The following is a 15,684-nucleotide window of genomic DNA, read 5'->3' on the forward strand; positions in this document are numbered from 1 at the left end:
TTTATCATGGTGGTTCTCATAGGATTATTTTAGAAATAATATGTACCAACCTAATATGCTTTTAAATCTTATTTGTTTAATGTTGCTCTCTGATTAACAGTTGTCAGCAATATGTTAAGGTATGCATTTGTAGTAAGTGAACATACATTTCACATATATGTTGATCTTAATGTGTTCTCGTGAAGGTTGAGTTTAAATGTTACATATCTATACTCTATGTTTATATATGCATATAAAAGCATATGTGTATAACTATATACACACATATGTATATACACACACATATATATGCATATATATGTGTGTGTTTACACATAGACGTTCTTGTGTTATTGGTAACCATTCTCTGAATGATAAACATAATACACAATCTGTGTTACCACATGTAACTAAGTAGATCCCATACTGTATGTTTCTTCTTTACAGTTATACTTCTTTCATTATAGGAAGCCCCATATGTCATGTACAAGAAAAACCATGAGACCTTTGAAGGAAATGACAAGTTTGAAGGCTACTGTGTAGATCTTGCATCAGAAATAGCAAAACACATTGGATTTAAGTACAAAATTGCCATTGTTCCTGATGGAAAATATGGAGCGAGGGATTCTGAAACAAAAATATGGAATGGAATGGTGGGAGAGCTAGTCTATGGAGTAAGTAGGATTAAACTTCACCCAAGATTATATTTTCAGAAATATGCTGTATGATTTAGGAAAAGTGCAGTGCATTATCCAATACATTTTCTGTATATCTTTATTTTGCTTAAGAGAACTTCAGTTTTGCCACCAGCCACACAATACTTTGATATTAAAGATGATCTCCAAGCTTTGTATTTTTAAGTACAAAACCCCTGCATTTGGGACCTTACTGGAAATGTCCCATTCATTTAATGTATACGAAAGGTGTGGTTGAATTTCAAGTATTTATTTCTCACCGAGTCAGCCAAATTGAGAAAACACGCCCAGCTCTCATAGAGCATCAGTATAACTTTTATGCTGAAATAATCTTAAAAATAGAAACTACATGTTTGCTTTCCTTTACAATGGCGTAGTTGATTGGATGACTAGAATTAAATCTGAATTCATAGAGAAAACATTATAGTTATTAAATCTCTAATTTATTATTCTTAATAATTGACGATGTGCATAGTCCCTTTAATTCCTAGATGAACAAGAGTACTTTGCTTCTGCAATTTCAGTTATGGCCACTCAATCATCTTCTTCTAGTATTTGAAAAATGAAGTCTACTATATTTTGTTCAGCATGGTTAGCTTTTGCAAAAGTGTCATGCAACAAGAAGACCAGAGCTTACAATTGCTGTTTAACTTAATAACTTAACTGGCTTGAGCAGTTCTATAACCATGCCTTATCCAGTACCATTACAATCAATATTTAATTGTATTTCTTTCTATTTACCTTCAAATAACAATTAACACTATGGTTCTATATTCTAAAGCATATTATCTTCTCTTTATTTCTACAGAAAGCAGAGATTGCAGTGGCCCCTTTGACCATTACACTTGTGCGAGAAGAAGTTATTGATTTTTCTAAGCCTTTTATGAGTTTGGGTATCTCCATAATGATCAAAAAGCCCCAGAAGTCAAAGCCAGGGGTGTTTTCCTTTTTGGACCCTTTGGCGTATGAGATCTGGATGTGTATAGTTTTTGCCTATATTGGAGTCAGTGTAGTCTTGTTCCTGGTCAGCAGGTTCAGCCCCTATGAATGGCACACAGAGGAGCCTGAAGATGGGAAAGAGGGGCCTAGTGACCAGCCACCAAACGAATTCGGAATCTTCAACAGCCTCTGGTTTTCTCTGGGTGCCTTTATGCAACAAGGATGTGATATCTCACCAAGGTTGGTAAATTCACAATTGAGCTGATGCATTATATGGTAAACGTTGAATAGCACATGACATAACCAGCTTTTGGATTTATTTATAAGGGTAAAATATTGTCATTGTTATTCTGTTTGTTTTAATTCATTCTGTTGTTAAAATATTAAATAATAGCATACTTACATTGGTAAACCAATTAGAAGTAGGAGAACCTCTAAGAACTGTTAGCAGTATATTATATTGTTATCAGTCTCATTTGTTTGACGTTAGTTCATGGGAGAAGGAGTAGAAAATGTTTAGGTAGCTACTAAAACATGATTTTAAAACATGTAGCTTGAGGAAATTCTAGGTGGCATATTAGCAAAGCATTAACATTTCCACTAATAAATATACAAGATGACTGATGCAGTCAGTTAGACTCCATTGACCGTTAACTTGTCATTGGTGTTATAAAAAGCAATGCTCCGCATATATATTCTTTTACACACTGATGATAATTAGTGTGTTCAACATTTTTTTTAAAGTACTTATCGACAATGTACTTTTGTTTTTTAGTCCTCAATGTAGCAAGTAATCATTCCAGTGCATTAAGCTTGAGTTTGTACAATGCACTTTATGCAAATTGCTCTTTGTTTACTGAGGCCAGTTCTACATATCCTATGGTGCCAGATAGCTGCTCAAAATTAAGTCTCTTCCAGTGCTCACTTACCAGAAATGCTGTAAGCAAGTGGCATGGTCATGTTCATTTTGGATTAAGCTATATGCTGTGGTGTTTATTAGTTTTACAAAGTGTTATTATGGGATATGTTAATAGTTACCGGATGGTGTCTGAGACTAATTACCATCATGTACTGTTCTACAGGGAGTAATGTAAGCTTGCTGTCAAAGTTAGAACTCCATTGTTTATTGAAGTTTCCAATGAGCATGTTGAATTTCAGGCTGTATTCACTTAATTAATACTCATTAGGAAAAGGATAGGCTGGACCTGGAGACTCGCCCTCGCCCTACCTTATCACATTGTTCCATTTAGTGAACATATACCTATGCAGAAAACTACAACTAACAATTCTGATACCGTCAAGCAAAATTGACCAATAGTTTATTAACTTCTAAAATAGTCAGTTATCCAATTTGTTTCGGTATAGTTAGCCAATCTAATCCCATCTGCAGGAGTGTAGCTTTGGGTAGAAGTGGCGTAACATTAGCCCTGGGTGGGTCCCAAGTTCAAGGGCACTGTACATGGACCCCTGGCTGGAAAGCTTCTAACTGGGTAGGAGTCCTCCTTCTACTTTGCAGGGGGCCCCCTTTCAAGCTTTTTTACGCCACCCGGGGGGTGCGTTTGGAGCATTACATCCCCCTAATAAATGTCTTTCCTGATACATAGTACAGGTGCTTTCAGTCAGGTATGGTAAGGTATCTGTCGGATTCCATTAGGAATTTTTACATACACACAGACAAAAACACACACGTCCTCTTTCCGTCTCGAATGTACTCAAAAATGTTGGTTATTTTATAAAAAGTTGAGCTTTCTCTCACTCAGTACACCTACCAATCCAAATTTATCTCTGTTTTCACTGTCCCTTTGGCCCCTCTCATGCACCCTGCTTGTGCTATAATGCATTTTAACATTATATGCCAGCGTGATTATTGGAAAATCTGAAGTGGCCACCCACTACCCCCCAGTCTTACAGACCAAGCTATGCCCCTGCTCTTCTGTGTCATTATTTCAAAGGTGCTCTCAGATCTATTTTAAATATTAATAGAAACATGCATTGGCGTATGTTTCTTGACATCTGAAGACAGTTCCTGTGTAATGTATTTCATCTATGTTTGATTGTGGTTAAGATTCTGAGGCTAATGTACCAATAATAGCCAACAAATTACAAAATCTCTATTTGCACAATAATAAAATATATTTTCTTGTTCATGTTTAGATCCCTTTCAGGTCGCATTGTTGGGGGTGTGTGGTGGTTCTTCACACTAATCATTATTTCATCATATACTGCTAACCTCGCTGCTTTCCTTACTGTTGAGAGGATGGTCTCCCCTATAGAAAGTGCAGAAGACCTTGCCAAACAATCAGAAATTGCCTATGGAACACTTGACTCAGGATCAACAAAGGAATTTTTCAAAGTAAGTTATGAAGCATTCAATAAAATGTTCTTAATGGTGAATTTGATTTAAGTTCTTCTGAGAATGCTCTCCAGCAATTTGTTTTTCTGATATATAATAAAAGATGGATAACCATAAAATGTGGCATGTGAGTATTATGAAAAGTAGCTTTGATTTTTAAATGAGCATGACTATTTGAGAACGCAAACCAGATTGCAAATAATTCAGCTATGGTTTGAATAAGTAAAATAATACAAATTAATTTCAACATTTTGCATTTATTTTTAAAATAAGACTAAGGCCCTCATTTAGCATTTGGCAGACCATGAGAGCCATCATAAATTGTCGGTGCACTTCACCCCACCAAACTATCAGTTCCTCTGCCAATTTAGATGTGGAGGAACTGCCAGGTTTCTCTCAGCTGAGCCTCAGTTGGCTCTGCCAGCAGAAGCCATTGACCTGCTGGCCTGTACGTCATAGGTCATTTTGACAGCTGCCGTGTCCCATTTAAGGTGGAGTGGCCATCACGACATTTCCCTGACCAGTACCGCAAAGCAGAGCATGGGGACACCCGGCAGGGAATCTGCTACACAGCCCCCACATAGAAGAGAAATAGCCCCTGTATGTCAGCATCGTTGTTTTTTTTTCTGAAACGTACAAGCATGTTTGTAGGTTGCCTAAGGTGCGCATGTGTATATTTTAAATGTATAGTATGGTCATGCTATACAATGTTGCTTCAAAGTGCACAGTAAAGATGCAATTCTAAACATTGCTCAGACCCTAAAGTGAACACTACATTCTGATAATTACTACACTATTTGGTTAATTCGAACTATTGATTGCTATTTTGGACAGTAATCATGGGCTGCCTGATGTCTTATCCAAAATAATGATCCTTTCAAAGCATTGTGCTTGTGATCCTAAATTCAAGTAATATAATCTACGGTCAAATAAGAGGAAATCTTGTCTGACAGAGAATCTCCTTGTTAGACCTGTCAGCCCTAGAAGTTCTTCCCCAACCTTTTTGCATAATTACCTCCGTTTCTGCTGAAATTCGTTTTTGTTGGCCCTAGGGTTAACTAAATCAGTGCTAAAGTGATTGTGCTCACTCCCCTTAACTTGGTTTATGGCTTGACAATTTGACTTGGAAATATAACCCCCTTGCCAAGCCTAAATCCCCCCTTTCATTGCATATGTAATTTCAAAGATAGTACCAAGGTGGCCCATAGGTCAGGGTGCATTGTAATTAAAAGGTTGAGTTTGTTCTTTAAAGTTACTTTTAGGTTTGATATGTCCTGGTAGTGAATAACGAATACATTCGTTTTTCACTACTGTGAGGTCTACCTGTCCCATAGGATAACATTGGGTTGCCCTTTTTACTAACTTTTTATTTTGGATTCATTGTTGATGCGGTGGGTGTTTCCTCAGATTTTCGTTGTTTATATTTCCATTTTCCGGAACGTACAAACCCCTTTCAGTGTCTTTTCAGCATTTCTTTTCACTTACACCTACTCTGGATATTCAATTCAACGTGAGCCTGGAAACTGCTCCCCTTCTGAGTGTCCTTAAGAGTTCAGCAGTGTAGTGTGTATATTACAAGTACACCTCGGTCTGTGCTGTGGTACACCTTTGACTTATGTTTGTTTTCAAATAGAAAGTGCATATAAAAAAAGAGGCATATTATGCCTAACTTGATAGTTGTTGTGGAACACCATTGGTGGACCCAGAGAAGGAGCCCACTACAATCAGAGGCATCATTGTTTTGCCCTTAATTATTCTATTATTGTAGTGTGCATACCGCAGGTGATATGTCCATTCTTGTGTGCTGCTGGGCATGCACGACCTCCCAAGCAATCATAGCTTCTGTGGTGCATAAGTGTGGACTCTCTGCCAGACCACTCATCATTTTATGCTAAGTCATCTTGTGAATGTTTCTTATGATTGGCCGTCTGTAGAAAGATGCTTGTTGCTATGCAACTGAGCTAGTCTTACTTAATGTTAGTACTTCACTCTTTACTTTGCACATCGCCTCAGTTATCTTTTTTATTTGTATTATATGTAAGGCCAAAACACCGCAGACTTGATGCCATTGTAATGATATCCACAGCGCCACAGGGCTGAATTTTTAATCTTTTTAATTCGCTCAGTGGTTATTGATTTTGGCACATCAGGCAAGAGAGCTGTATGTAATAATCATGATTACTTGCTCCTGAGGGAATGAGAAACCCAAAGATAATTAGAACAACATGGCACTGCTGATCCATCCTCGAGCCTCCAAACAATAGGCGCCATTGACTGCAGGCCGGTCTCTGGGGTTGCTGGCAGCTTTGCGTCTGTTAGTGAGTTATGATACCGGCTGCAGCATTTAATGCAGGAGCTCAAAATGACGAGGCCGAGAGACACAAATCCAGTGTGTTTTTGTGGATTATGGAAAGGTTCAGGTTGTAGCGTTTCAGAGTCTTTTTATTTTCTTCTGTTCACAGTGTTCTTTTATTGCAGTGCTGTCTTTCACTTGTTGAGAAACAGCTAACCTGCTCCTTGTCCTCTCCCGCCCTATGTAGGTAATTTGTTGTACTCAAAGTATGGGCCTTCTGTTGGTACCTAGTATTTTCTATGGAGCTCTTGTGTTTGCTTGTTTAATTTCAGCCTGCTTACAGGTGGAAAACTAATGAAATGACATATATTTAGTTCCAGATTCCATACCAAAGTGTGCACGTGATCTTAGGTATATCTAGGCATAAATGAATGGCGGAAAATAATGCAAGGGGCTACAGAACAAGTGGGCGTCAGTATTTTATTTTTAACTGAGCTATGCTGCTAATCTTTGCTATTGCATAGGCATTTGATGTTCAGATCTTTATCCATATTTGTGATGAACTAGGGAATCAGCCCCGCATCATAGGCTGCTACATTCAAATGACTACGCCTGGATCCTTCCAAAATGGACGTCTTTCTATTCGGTTACAGATCAATTCTCTTCCTCCTCTTTGGTCCTCCACCGCATCAACATCTCCATGTCTTTAATGGCACTTGTGGATCATTATCAACGAATATCACTCGTGCATCAATCAATCAATAAAATTGTACTTCTACAGAGCGTTGCTGCTTCAGAAGAAGCGCCCGGCGCTAAATAGCAAGAGAAACTAGCGTGCTGGTGAAGGAAACGGGATGATCCATGCCTCATCAAAAAGAAGAGTTATTAGAGTCTGCATAAAAATGGACTCCGAGGAAGCCATCCGAAGAATGGAAGGCGGTGCATTCCAGAGTTTGGCAGTCAGAAATGCAAAATAGATGCCTCCTTTTCTAGCCTTGGAAATTTTAGGGACCTGCAACAGTCTGAGGCTGTTTGATCTTAAAGGTCTAGATTGTTGATGCAAGCTCAGCCTTTTTCTTAAATAAAGAGGACCAAGTCCTGATACTGCTCTAAAAGCCAAGGTGAGTACTTTAAATGTAACACGCTTGGCAATCGACAACCAATGTAGGCGCTTCAAGTGAGGAGAGACAGACTGACTATATGGAATTCTTAAAATCAGACTTGCTGCTGCATTTTTAACCATTTGGAGTCTGTGAGTTAAATAAGCAGGAAGACCCATATAAAGACTGTTCGTATAATCCATTCTAGATGTTGCCAATGAATGAACAATCATTTTCCGAGTACTCTCCGGAACAAGATGTAGCATCTTCTTTCATAATTTAAAATTTGCAAAACTGACAGCAGACACCTGTTGGATTTGTGAAGAGAAGGACACATTCGAATCTAATAAGATTCCTAAATCTCTGGCAGTGAAGGGAGAGGTGGTAGAGGAATTGAGTGTCTCAGGCCACCATCAATTTGCATCCTTCCGGACAACAAGGTGACCTTGAATCCTGTGATAACTGCACTGCCAAATCGGATCACTCTAGTCCTTGCAATCAACATCGCCAAGGCAGACGACTGTAATTGCATTGATAGTTACCTCCAACCAAAACCTCTAGCCATATCCTGGGAGCACAGAATGTTGTTGGTTGTCTCATCCATGCCTGAAGCATTTAAAGCACATCATTGAAGCTGCTTCACTAAGGACCATGTTAACTTTCTCTGATGTGTACCTACTACATTTTTCGGTCATGTCCGCAAACAAGCTTGCATATCTGGCGATCCATACCACACAACTAGAAACCTACGTTTGTGTCATAAAATAATTTATTCAATTGGGCGGCACAAACAAATATTTGGGGTGGAGATTCCTTTACTTTCATAGCTCATCGGTACAAAACTCTTTGTTTTGCCCTATGGCTTGAACGTCACATCAGCAGAATTCAAAAACTTTAAAAAATGCACTTCCGGAGGAGGAGCCTAGCGCGCATCCAAGATGGTCGCGTGAGCACAGGGCTCCCCGGACCCTTTCTGCTCCTCGGAATTTATCCTGAGAATATCCTGATGTGGTTTATGGAATCTGGGAGATGAAGACCAGCTGAGCACATATCTCTTTTCAAAAATCAACTCGGACCTGGGAATCCTGAGTTGTCGTCGTCGGAACTTTTGGGACCCACCCGACGGAGGTGACCGGGGTGAAGGTGACCCGTGGGGCCGGGCTGCAATTGAACAACAGCGGCTTCAGCGCGGTGCCAGTTGCCGGTCCACCACTTTCGGTTTCGGTTTTGGACTTCAGGAGACCAGCTGGCGGGTGCGCTCGGGGTGGCGAGGTGCTTCCTGGGCCTCTGCACGAGGTTTTCCTCCACCTGCCACTAGAGTGCCTATCGCCTCGGACCCCCTATACCGACATTTTGAGGTCTTCTTGCTGGTGCCCTTACACCTCTTGATTGGAGGTCCCCTTGAGTGACCGTGTTCACATGGGGGGCAAAGGGGGTCCCGAGGGGCGCAAGACCAAGGCCTCCCTCCGCGGGGGAGCGGTCCAGAGCAACAACATGGACCGCTACACCCAGGGCAGAGGGTCCCCTGGCGCTGCTGGCCTCCCCCCGGACGCTGCAGGGGGAGGCACGAACGTCTCTACGGAACTTTCCCTGCAGGACATTATGGGCGCCATTGCTGGCATCAGGGAAACCATCGCCACGCAATACGAGGCCCTGGCCCGTAAGATCGACACCGTCGCGATTGATGTCACCCTGATCCGGGCCGACCTCTCCAAAACTAACGAGAGGGTCCAGGCCCTCGATACACGGACCTCCACCCTCGGTGCGGAGGTGTCGGATCTGCGGGCCGCGCTTGGAGACATCAGGGTGGTCAACGATCATATGGCCCGGCGGCTTGAGGACTTCGAGGGACGGGCCCGACGCAACAACATCCGCGTCATAGGTGTACCGGAGTCCTCCGACGGCCGCCCGGTTGACCTCGTGGTCGAGGAACTTATCCTGCAACAGTTGTCCCCGGCTGGCCTAAGTAAGTTCTTTGCCGTGGAGCGGGCCCATCGAGTTCCGGGCGGTCGGCCACGGCCGGGGGCCCCCCCGAGGCCTATCGTGGCCAAACTATTCCACTACAGGGACCGCGACGCTATTCTGCAGGCCTCACGGACCCACGGCCCGGTTCGTCACGAGAACTCGACCATCAATTTTTACCCAGACTTCACGCAACTGGTCCAGAAACAGCGGATGGGATTCCTAGGGGTGAAGCGTCGTCTCCGCGAGCTGGGCCTAAAGTATTCGATGCTCTACCCTGCAAAACTCCGAGTGGAACATGGGGATCGGACAGCCTTTTTTGACTCTCCTGTGGCCGCAAGTGACTGGCTGGACTCGCTGCCGGACGGAGGTGGCCGTCCCGGACCCTCTGCGGGCACCGCAGGTGACGGGTCCCCTTTAGAATGACTTTTGGTCCTTGATTTTGCCGTTTTGCACTGTTCAGTTGGGTCTTACTTCTTTTGTATATTGTGTTTCACCAGGACCTGTGAGGGGGGCGGGCGGGGACGGGTCCCTTTCCTCCTCCGGGGTCTTTTCGTAGAATGGGGTTAGTGGGGCGACAGGCACACTGCAAGTTGGGGGGGTTTTTTGGCCCGCAGGGGTGCAGGGTGGGGGGAGTTGGACTTGGGGGGGGGTTGGGGGGGAGGAGGGGTTGTTTTGTTGTGTGTTTTTTGTTTACAGGGCGAGGTATTGATTTTTGTCCACATCTGGGAACTGTGCTGCAGGCTGGGGGACCCTTGATCTACTGGAGGGGATGGGGGGGACGGGTTGAGGCTTATGTCATGGAACGTCAATGGGTTGGGGGACCGTATCAAGCGGGGTGTAGTGCTGCAATATTTGCGTCGTTTGACTCCTGATGTGGTGTTTCTCCAGGAGACGCATCTGGTTGGTAATGTTTGTCATGCAATGAACAGGGGGGGATATCGCCTCGTAGCCCATTCTGGTTTCACAACTGGTTCCAGGGGGGTGGGCATTCTCCTGCGAACCTCCCTTCCGGTGGAGATCACTAAGATAGTCTCGGATGACAGAGGGCGCTATGTGTGTTTGATTGGGAGGTGGGAGGGGCAGCCCCTTACCCTGGTTTCAGTCTACGTCCCCCCGGGCCTCCAGAACTCCACCTTCACTGACTTGGGTCGAATGCTGCTTGACCTTCCGGACAGCCTCCTGCTCATGGGCGGGGACTTTAATTCTGTGGTTTCGGGTGAACTGGATCGTCACCCACCAAGGACCCTCCCCGCTGCCCAGGCATGGCTGGGTGGGATGATGGAGACCTTCGGCCTGGTGGATAGCTGGAGATTAATGCATCCGACCCAATGTCAGTTCACCTTTCACTCGGGGGCGCATGGGAGTCTCTCTAGGTTAGACTACTTCCTTATGCCCGCGGCGCAGACTGGTCGGATTAGAGAGGTCAGGCACCTGGCGCGGGGTATCTCCGACCATTCTCCGCTGTGGCTTCTTTTTGACACCGGGTCGCGGTCTGCAGGGCGGATCGCTCCCATTAACCCATGGTACCTGCGAGACCCTACGACTCGCGACAGCCTGGTTAAGGCTATGGACCAATACTTCCTTGATAACGAGGGGTCGGTGTCGTCTGCAATGTCCCTGTGGGAAGCCTTTAAAACCGTGATCCGCGGACACGCCCTCTCCCAGATAGTGGTGGCTAAGAAGGTCAAGAGTGAGGCAGTGGTGAGGCTGGAGACTGACATCTCGGGGCTGGAGTCGGCCTTGGAGGCGAATGTCACTCCGGACGGGCTCCATGCCCTTAGCCTGAAACAGTTTGAATATAGGTCCCTGGTCACTGACGCGGCCAAAACTATGTATAGGGAGCAGCAGGGTCGACTGTACGACGCCGGGGACAAGGCGGGAAAGTTGATTGCGTGGCTGGACAAAAAGGAGAGAGTGAATCGTGTGGTCCCGGAGTTGCGTGCTGCGGAAGGTGTGTGTGTGACTGAGCCGGATGATATTGTGGAATGTTTCGCCGACCACCTCCGGGCTGTGTACTCCCCAGTGACTGACAGGGATGAGGACGACTCTCGCCTTCTACTGAGGGATATTGCCTTGCCCGGCCTGTCCGTTGAGGACCGTGAGCGGCTGGACGCTCCCTTGTCGGCGGATGAAATAGCGACCGCGATCCGCTCCCTTCGCTCGGGCAAGGCTATGGGTCCCAACGGTCTGCCCATTGAGCTATATAAATTGCGCCCTGATAAGCTTGCGCCCTTCCTCAGTCGCATGTTCCGTGAGTCTCTTGCGGCGGGTTCCCTTCCGGCTGACCAGCGTTTGGCCACGATAGTCGTGATCCCCAAGGAGGGCAAGCCGCGAGACCGCTGTACTTCTTACCGGCCTATTTCACTGCTAAATGCAGAGCCTAAAATCCTGGCGAAAGTGCTTGCCAATCGTTTGTTGAGCGTCGTGTGCGATCTTATTCATCCGGACCAATGCGGCTTCATCCCGCACCGCAACACCGCTCTTAACTTGCGGCGTCTTCACGGCGCCCTGGCCAGGGCGGAGCTCCTCTCCGAACCGGCCGTGCTGGTTTCTTTGGATGCCACGATGGCTTTTGACACCATCGAGTGGCCATTCCTCTGGGCTGTCTTGGCTAAATTTGGCTTTGGGGAAGGATTTATTGGCTGGGTGAAGCTTCTTTACACGGGACCCATGGCTCAGGTGGTGGTGAATGGGCGGGTCTCTCGGCCCTTTGCCCTCGGCAGGGGCACGAGGCAGGGGTGCCCGTTGTCCCCTTTGCTCTTTGCTCTCGCCCTGGAGCCACTCGCTGCTTGGCTCCGCTGGGAGCCCTCGCTTAGGGGGATCCGGTGGGCCCCGGGCTTCGAAGATCGGGTCTCGCTGTATGCGGACGATATTCTCCTGTATCTCACCTCACCGCGGCAGTCGCTCAACGTCCTCTTTGACGTTCTGACTTCCTTTGGGAACAATTCGGGTCTCACGATCAATTGGTCTAAATCCTGCGTCTATCCCATCTCTGGTGGTCCTCCTCTCCTGCCGCCTCGGCTTCCGATCCAAATATCTCTGAGCGGCTTTAAGTACCTGGGGATATACGTTTCGCTGGACCCGGTGGCTCGCTATGAGCAGAATCTCCTGCGTCCACTCCGGCGATTGCGAGAGGACACGGCCCGGTGGTGCAGGCTGCCCCTGTCCCCGCTGGGTCGGGCCGCGCTGTTCAAAATGATGTCCCTTCCCAGGTTCCTCTATGCACTCCAGAACTCCTTCGACGTTATCCCGGTGGCCTACTTTCGGGAGGTGGAGAGCCTGCAGAGGAGACTGGTGTGGGACGGGCGGGCGCGTATTGCTCTTGCTAAGCTTACTCTCCCCTGGTACGACGGGGGCATCGCGCTTCCTGACATTCGCAGGTACTATTGGGCCTCGCAGCTATCGGCCATTAACCATGCCACGTATGCGCCTGGCTTGAATCCGGCGTATGAGATGGACAAGTTCCTGCTTCCCGGCGGGAACTATAACAGGGCACTTTACTCCCGCTCGGCTGGCCTACTAAGATTGCGGTGCGGACCTGGAGGGCTGCCACTGCGGCCACGGGCTGGAGTGAGCGACTAACATGTGCTACTCCTTTGTTTGCCTCCGACCGCCTGGGCAGCCTCTGGACTACGAAGGGGTTTGACCAGTGGGATACGATTGGTATCAGCAAAGTGGGAGACCTGTGGCATAAGGGCACGGTTAAGACTTTCGCGGCGCTCCAGGCCGAATACGAGCTTACGGACAGGGAGTTCTTCCGCTATGCCCAGGTTCGACACGCCCTGCTCTCGGTCTTTGGGGAGGGGACCTCGCCCCTCGAGGACCGCATACTTGACGGACATGTCCCTGACAGTACCATTTCTTTAACTTATAAAAAACTGATTAATCATCGGGCTGACCTCTTTGTGCGCCTCCGGGAGGCTTGGACGGGGGATGGGGTGGAATTGGACGACGAGGACTGGCAGTCTGCACTGTCGTCCCCCAAGGAGGTCGCCATTCCAGCCCGTCTCCGGTTGGTACAGCTCAAGATTCTTCACCGGGTGTATGTGACGGGTCCTCGCTTGGTCTCGATGGGATTTTCCGACGACGGGCTCTGTAAGCGGGGTTGTGGGCTCAGCGCCACCTTTCTCCATATCCTGTGGGAGTGCCGCGAGGTGGCGGACTACTGGCGCCGGGTCCATACGGTTATGGGACAGGTCACTGGGGTGGTGCTGCTGCCGGAGGTGCGTCGCTGTGTCCTGAATGTGTGGGAGCCCAATGATTACAGCGCGGCTCAGACTCGGTGGGCGGCCCTGGGGAACATGATTGCCAAGAGAGATATAGCGCAGCTTTGGGGCGCCCAACGGCCACCCACCGTATCAGTATGGAAGGAGAATATGGACTGGTGTATGTTCAGGGAGAAGACTGTGTATGTGGCCCGTGGTAAGCCGGGGGCATGGGGTAGAATCTGGGGGCAATGGAATGCGTATCGCGGGGGTATCTGTACGCCCCCCCTGGTGGACACCGATATCGCCATGTCCCCCTGACCCTTGATGGTTCCTGGCACCTTTTGGAATAACTACATATGGACGTTCATCTCCCTTGACCCCCCCCCCCGTCCCCAGCCTCCCGGTACTCCTTCCTTTTGCCGGCTGCTTAATGGTCTGCACTGGAGTTCCCCGGAGGAAGCCTGACCCGCACTGTTTGCCCTTATGCCTCGCCTTTTGTTTTTCTTTTAGTTTTTGTGTCTGTTGGACTTAAGTCTCCTGTTCCTTTAGAACTATCCGGAGCCACTACGGGGCTGCGCCCCGGGACTTGACTGCAGCCTTGATAAATGTATATTTCATTCTGTACCTAGCGGCCGGCCCTGGTGGTTGTAGGCCCGTGCTTGTAACCGAATTATTGTTCAATAAAAATTTAAAAAAAAAAAAAAAAAAAATGCACTTCCACAAAGTTATAATCAACAGAACACTGATCGGATAAGTCCTGCTGTCCCCGATTTCTACGTTGTGGTTAAGCAAGCGCAGTGATGTAGCCCGTAAAAGGAAAAAACAACCTGTTTTTAGCATTATTTGGATGTGAACTTCCTGTGCAAATACGTTTTCACCGTTTTTTCATGCGTTTATTTTCTATACATCGGTGTCGTAGACTTTTCATATAAGTTCAATTAATTTAAACCACTCTGAGCAAGTGCAGCTACAAGTTTAATGAAATATACGTTATGTATTCATCCAAATGCCTTTTGTAACCGTTCTTTAGAAGAATTACAAACCTGCCTGCTCTCATCTTCTTTTCTCACAGACGTACTAGGCACGTAGGCAGCACATTCAGCTAATTTTGCTGGTGATAATGGCATTAGTAAAAGGAATTTCCCGCGTATTTAGATATCATCAGGTAAAGATGAGCACTGCTCAATTACCAGGAGATCGGTTGTCATATTCTTCAGCTCTCCCAACATTTTGACGTGTTCTAAATGAGCGGTAGATCCCCAATTCACCTACCGCCCCATGTACTTGACCCTCCACTAAATGGATGTCTCTTCTCTAAGGGGCAGATTTATGAGCCCCTTGCGCCACTTTTGCGTCACTTTTAACATGGGAAAAGTGACGCAAAAGTGGCGCAAGGGGCTCATAAATCTGCCCCTAAGTGTTTACAGCCCTGCGGTTTCAGTGCAATTGGGATCGGACTAGGAAGAGCAACCAGCCCTGCAGATTGCTGTTCGACCGGTCCTGGGAGCGGCGGCGAGGGGTGCTAGCAAGAAGCCCCGCTCCTGCTTTCGTTACAGGGGGCTGATATTGCAGCCCTGCCCGGCCCCCAGTGACAAAACCGGCCCACACCGGGGAAATGCCCAGTGCCCGCTACGGCCAATCCGGCTCTGAGTACAATGTGATCATGATACACCTTCCGCTCTGACAAGCAACAAATACCATATTACATTTCTGCTTTCAGACTTGTGTGAACAAGCACATTGATGTTAGCTCATGTAAGAAAAACATCTTTAGCCAGTGATTGCGATCCTGGCTTGGGATTGGTTGTAGCAGAAAGGGTCTCATCAAGGCGAATTATTTGATAGGTCACCTCGTACGCTATCTTGTAATAAATGAAAGCCTCTACTTAAGAAACACTCTTCAAGTGAAGCAGGATCCAGACGCCTTCCAAGCAGGTGTACCACTTGTCAAGACCCACCTTCACTTCTGAACTGAGGACCCAGCTACACCTCTGAACTTCAATAGAAATTGGTCAATCATCAATTAAGCAATGATGTGTGTGATGTGCGCCCCCTCACTTGCTGCTCTCACTAACAATGGACATTTCCAGGCAGTGTTAGACTGCTGTTCACGCTTCCTGTGCAAGGGAAGATTATTGAGTGAACACAGTACT

General features: G+C 46.7%; 1 protein-coding gene across 7 annotated transcripts in view; it reads left to right on the forward strand.

Annotated features, from left to right (window-relative positions):
* The window catches only part of GRIA4 (glutamate ionotropic receptor AMPA type subunit 4), an 829,275-nt gene that overhangs the window by 751,122 nt on the left and 62,469 nt on the right, over nucleotides 1–15,684 (forward strand). For all 7 annotated transcript variants that reach the window (XR_014967667.1, XR_014967668.1, XM_085621467.1 and 4 more), the window contains exons 10-12: nucleotides 447–653; nucleotides 1,483–1,853; nucleotides 3,768–3,966. Coding sequence is in view for 5 of the 7 variants with exons in the window: in XM_085621467.1 (XP_085477593.1) it covers nucleotides 447–653; nucleotides 1,483–1,853; nucleotides 3,768–3,966 (777 nt within the window). In the remaining 2 variants the exon portion in view is untranslated. The remainder of the gene's footprint in view (nucleotides 1–446; nucleotides 654–1,482; nucleotides 1,854–3,767; nucleotides 3,967–15,684) is intronic.

Source organism: Triturus cristatus, chromosome 8 (genome assembly GCF_964204655.1).
Source record: "Triturus cristatus chromosome 8, aTriCri1.1, whole genome shotgun sequence".
Lineage (NCBI taxonomy): Eukaryota > Metazoa > Chordata > Amphibia > Caudata > Salamandridae > Triturus > Triturus cristatus.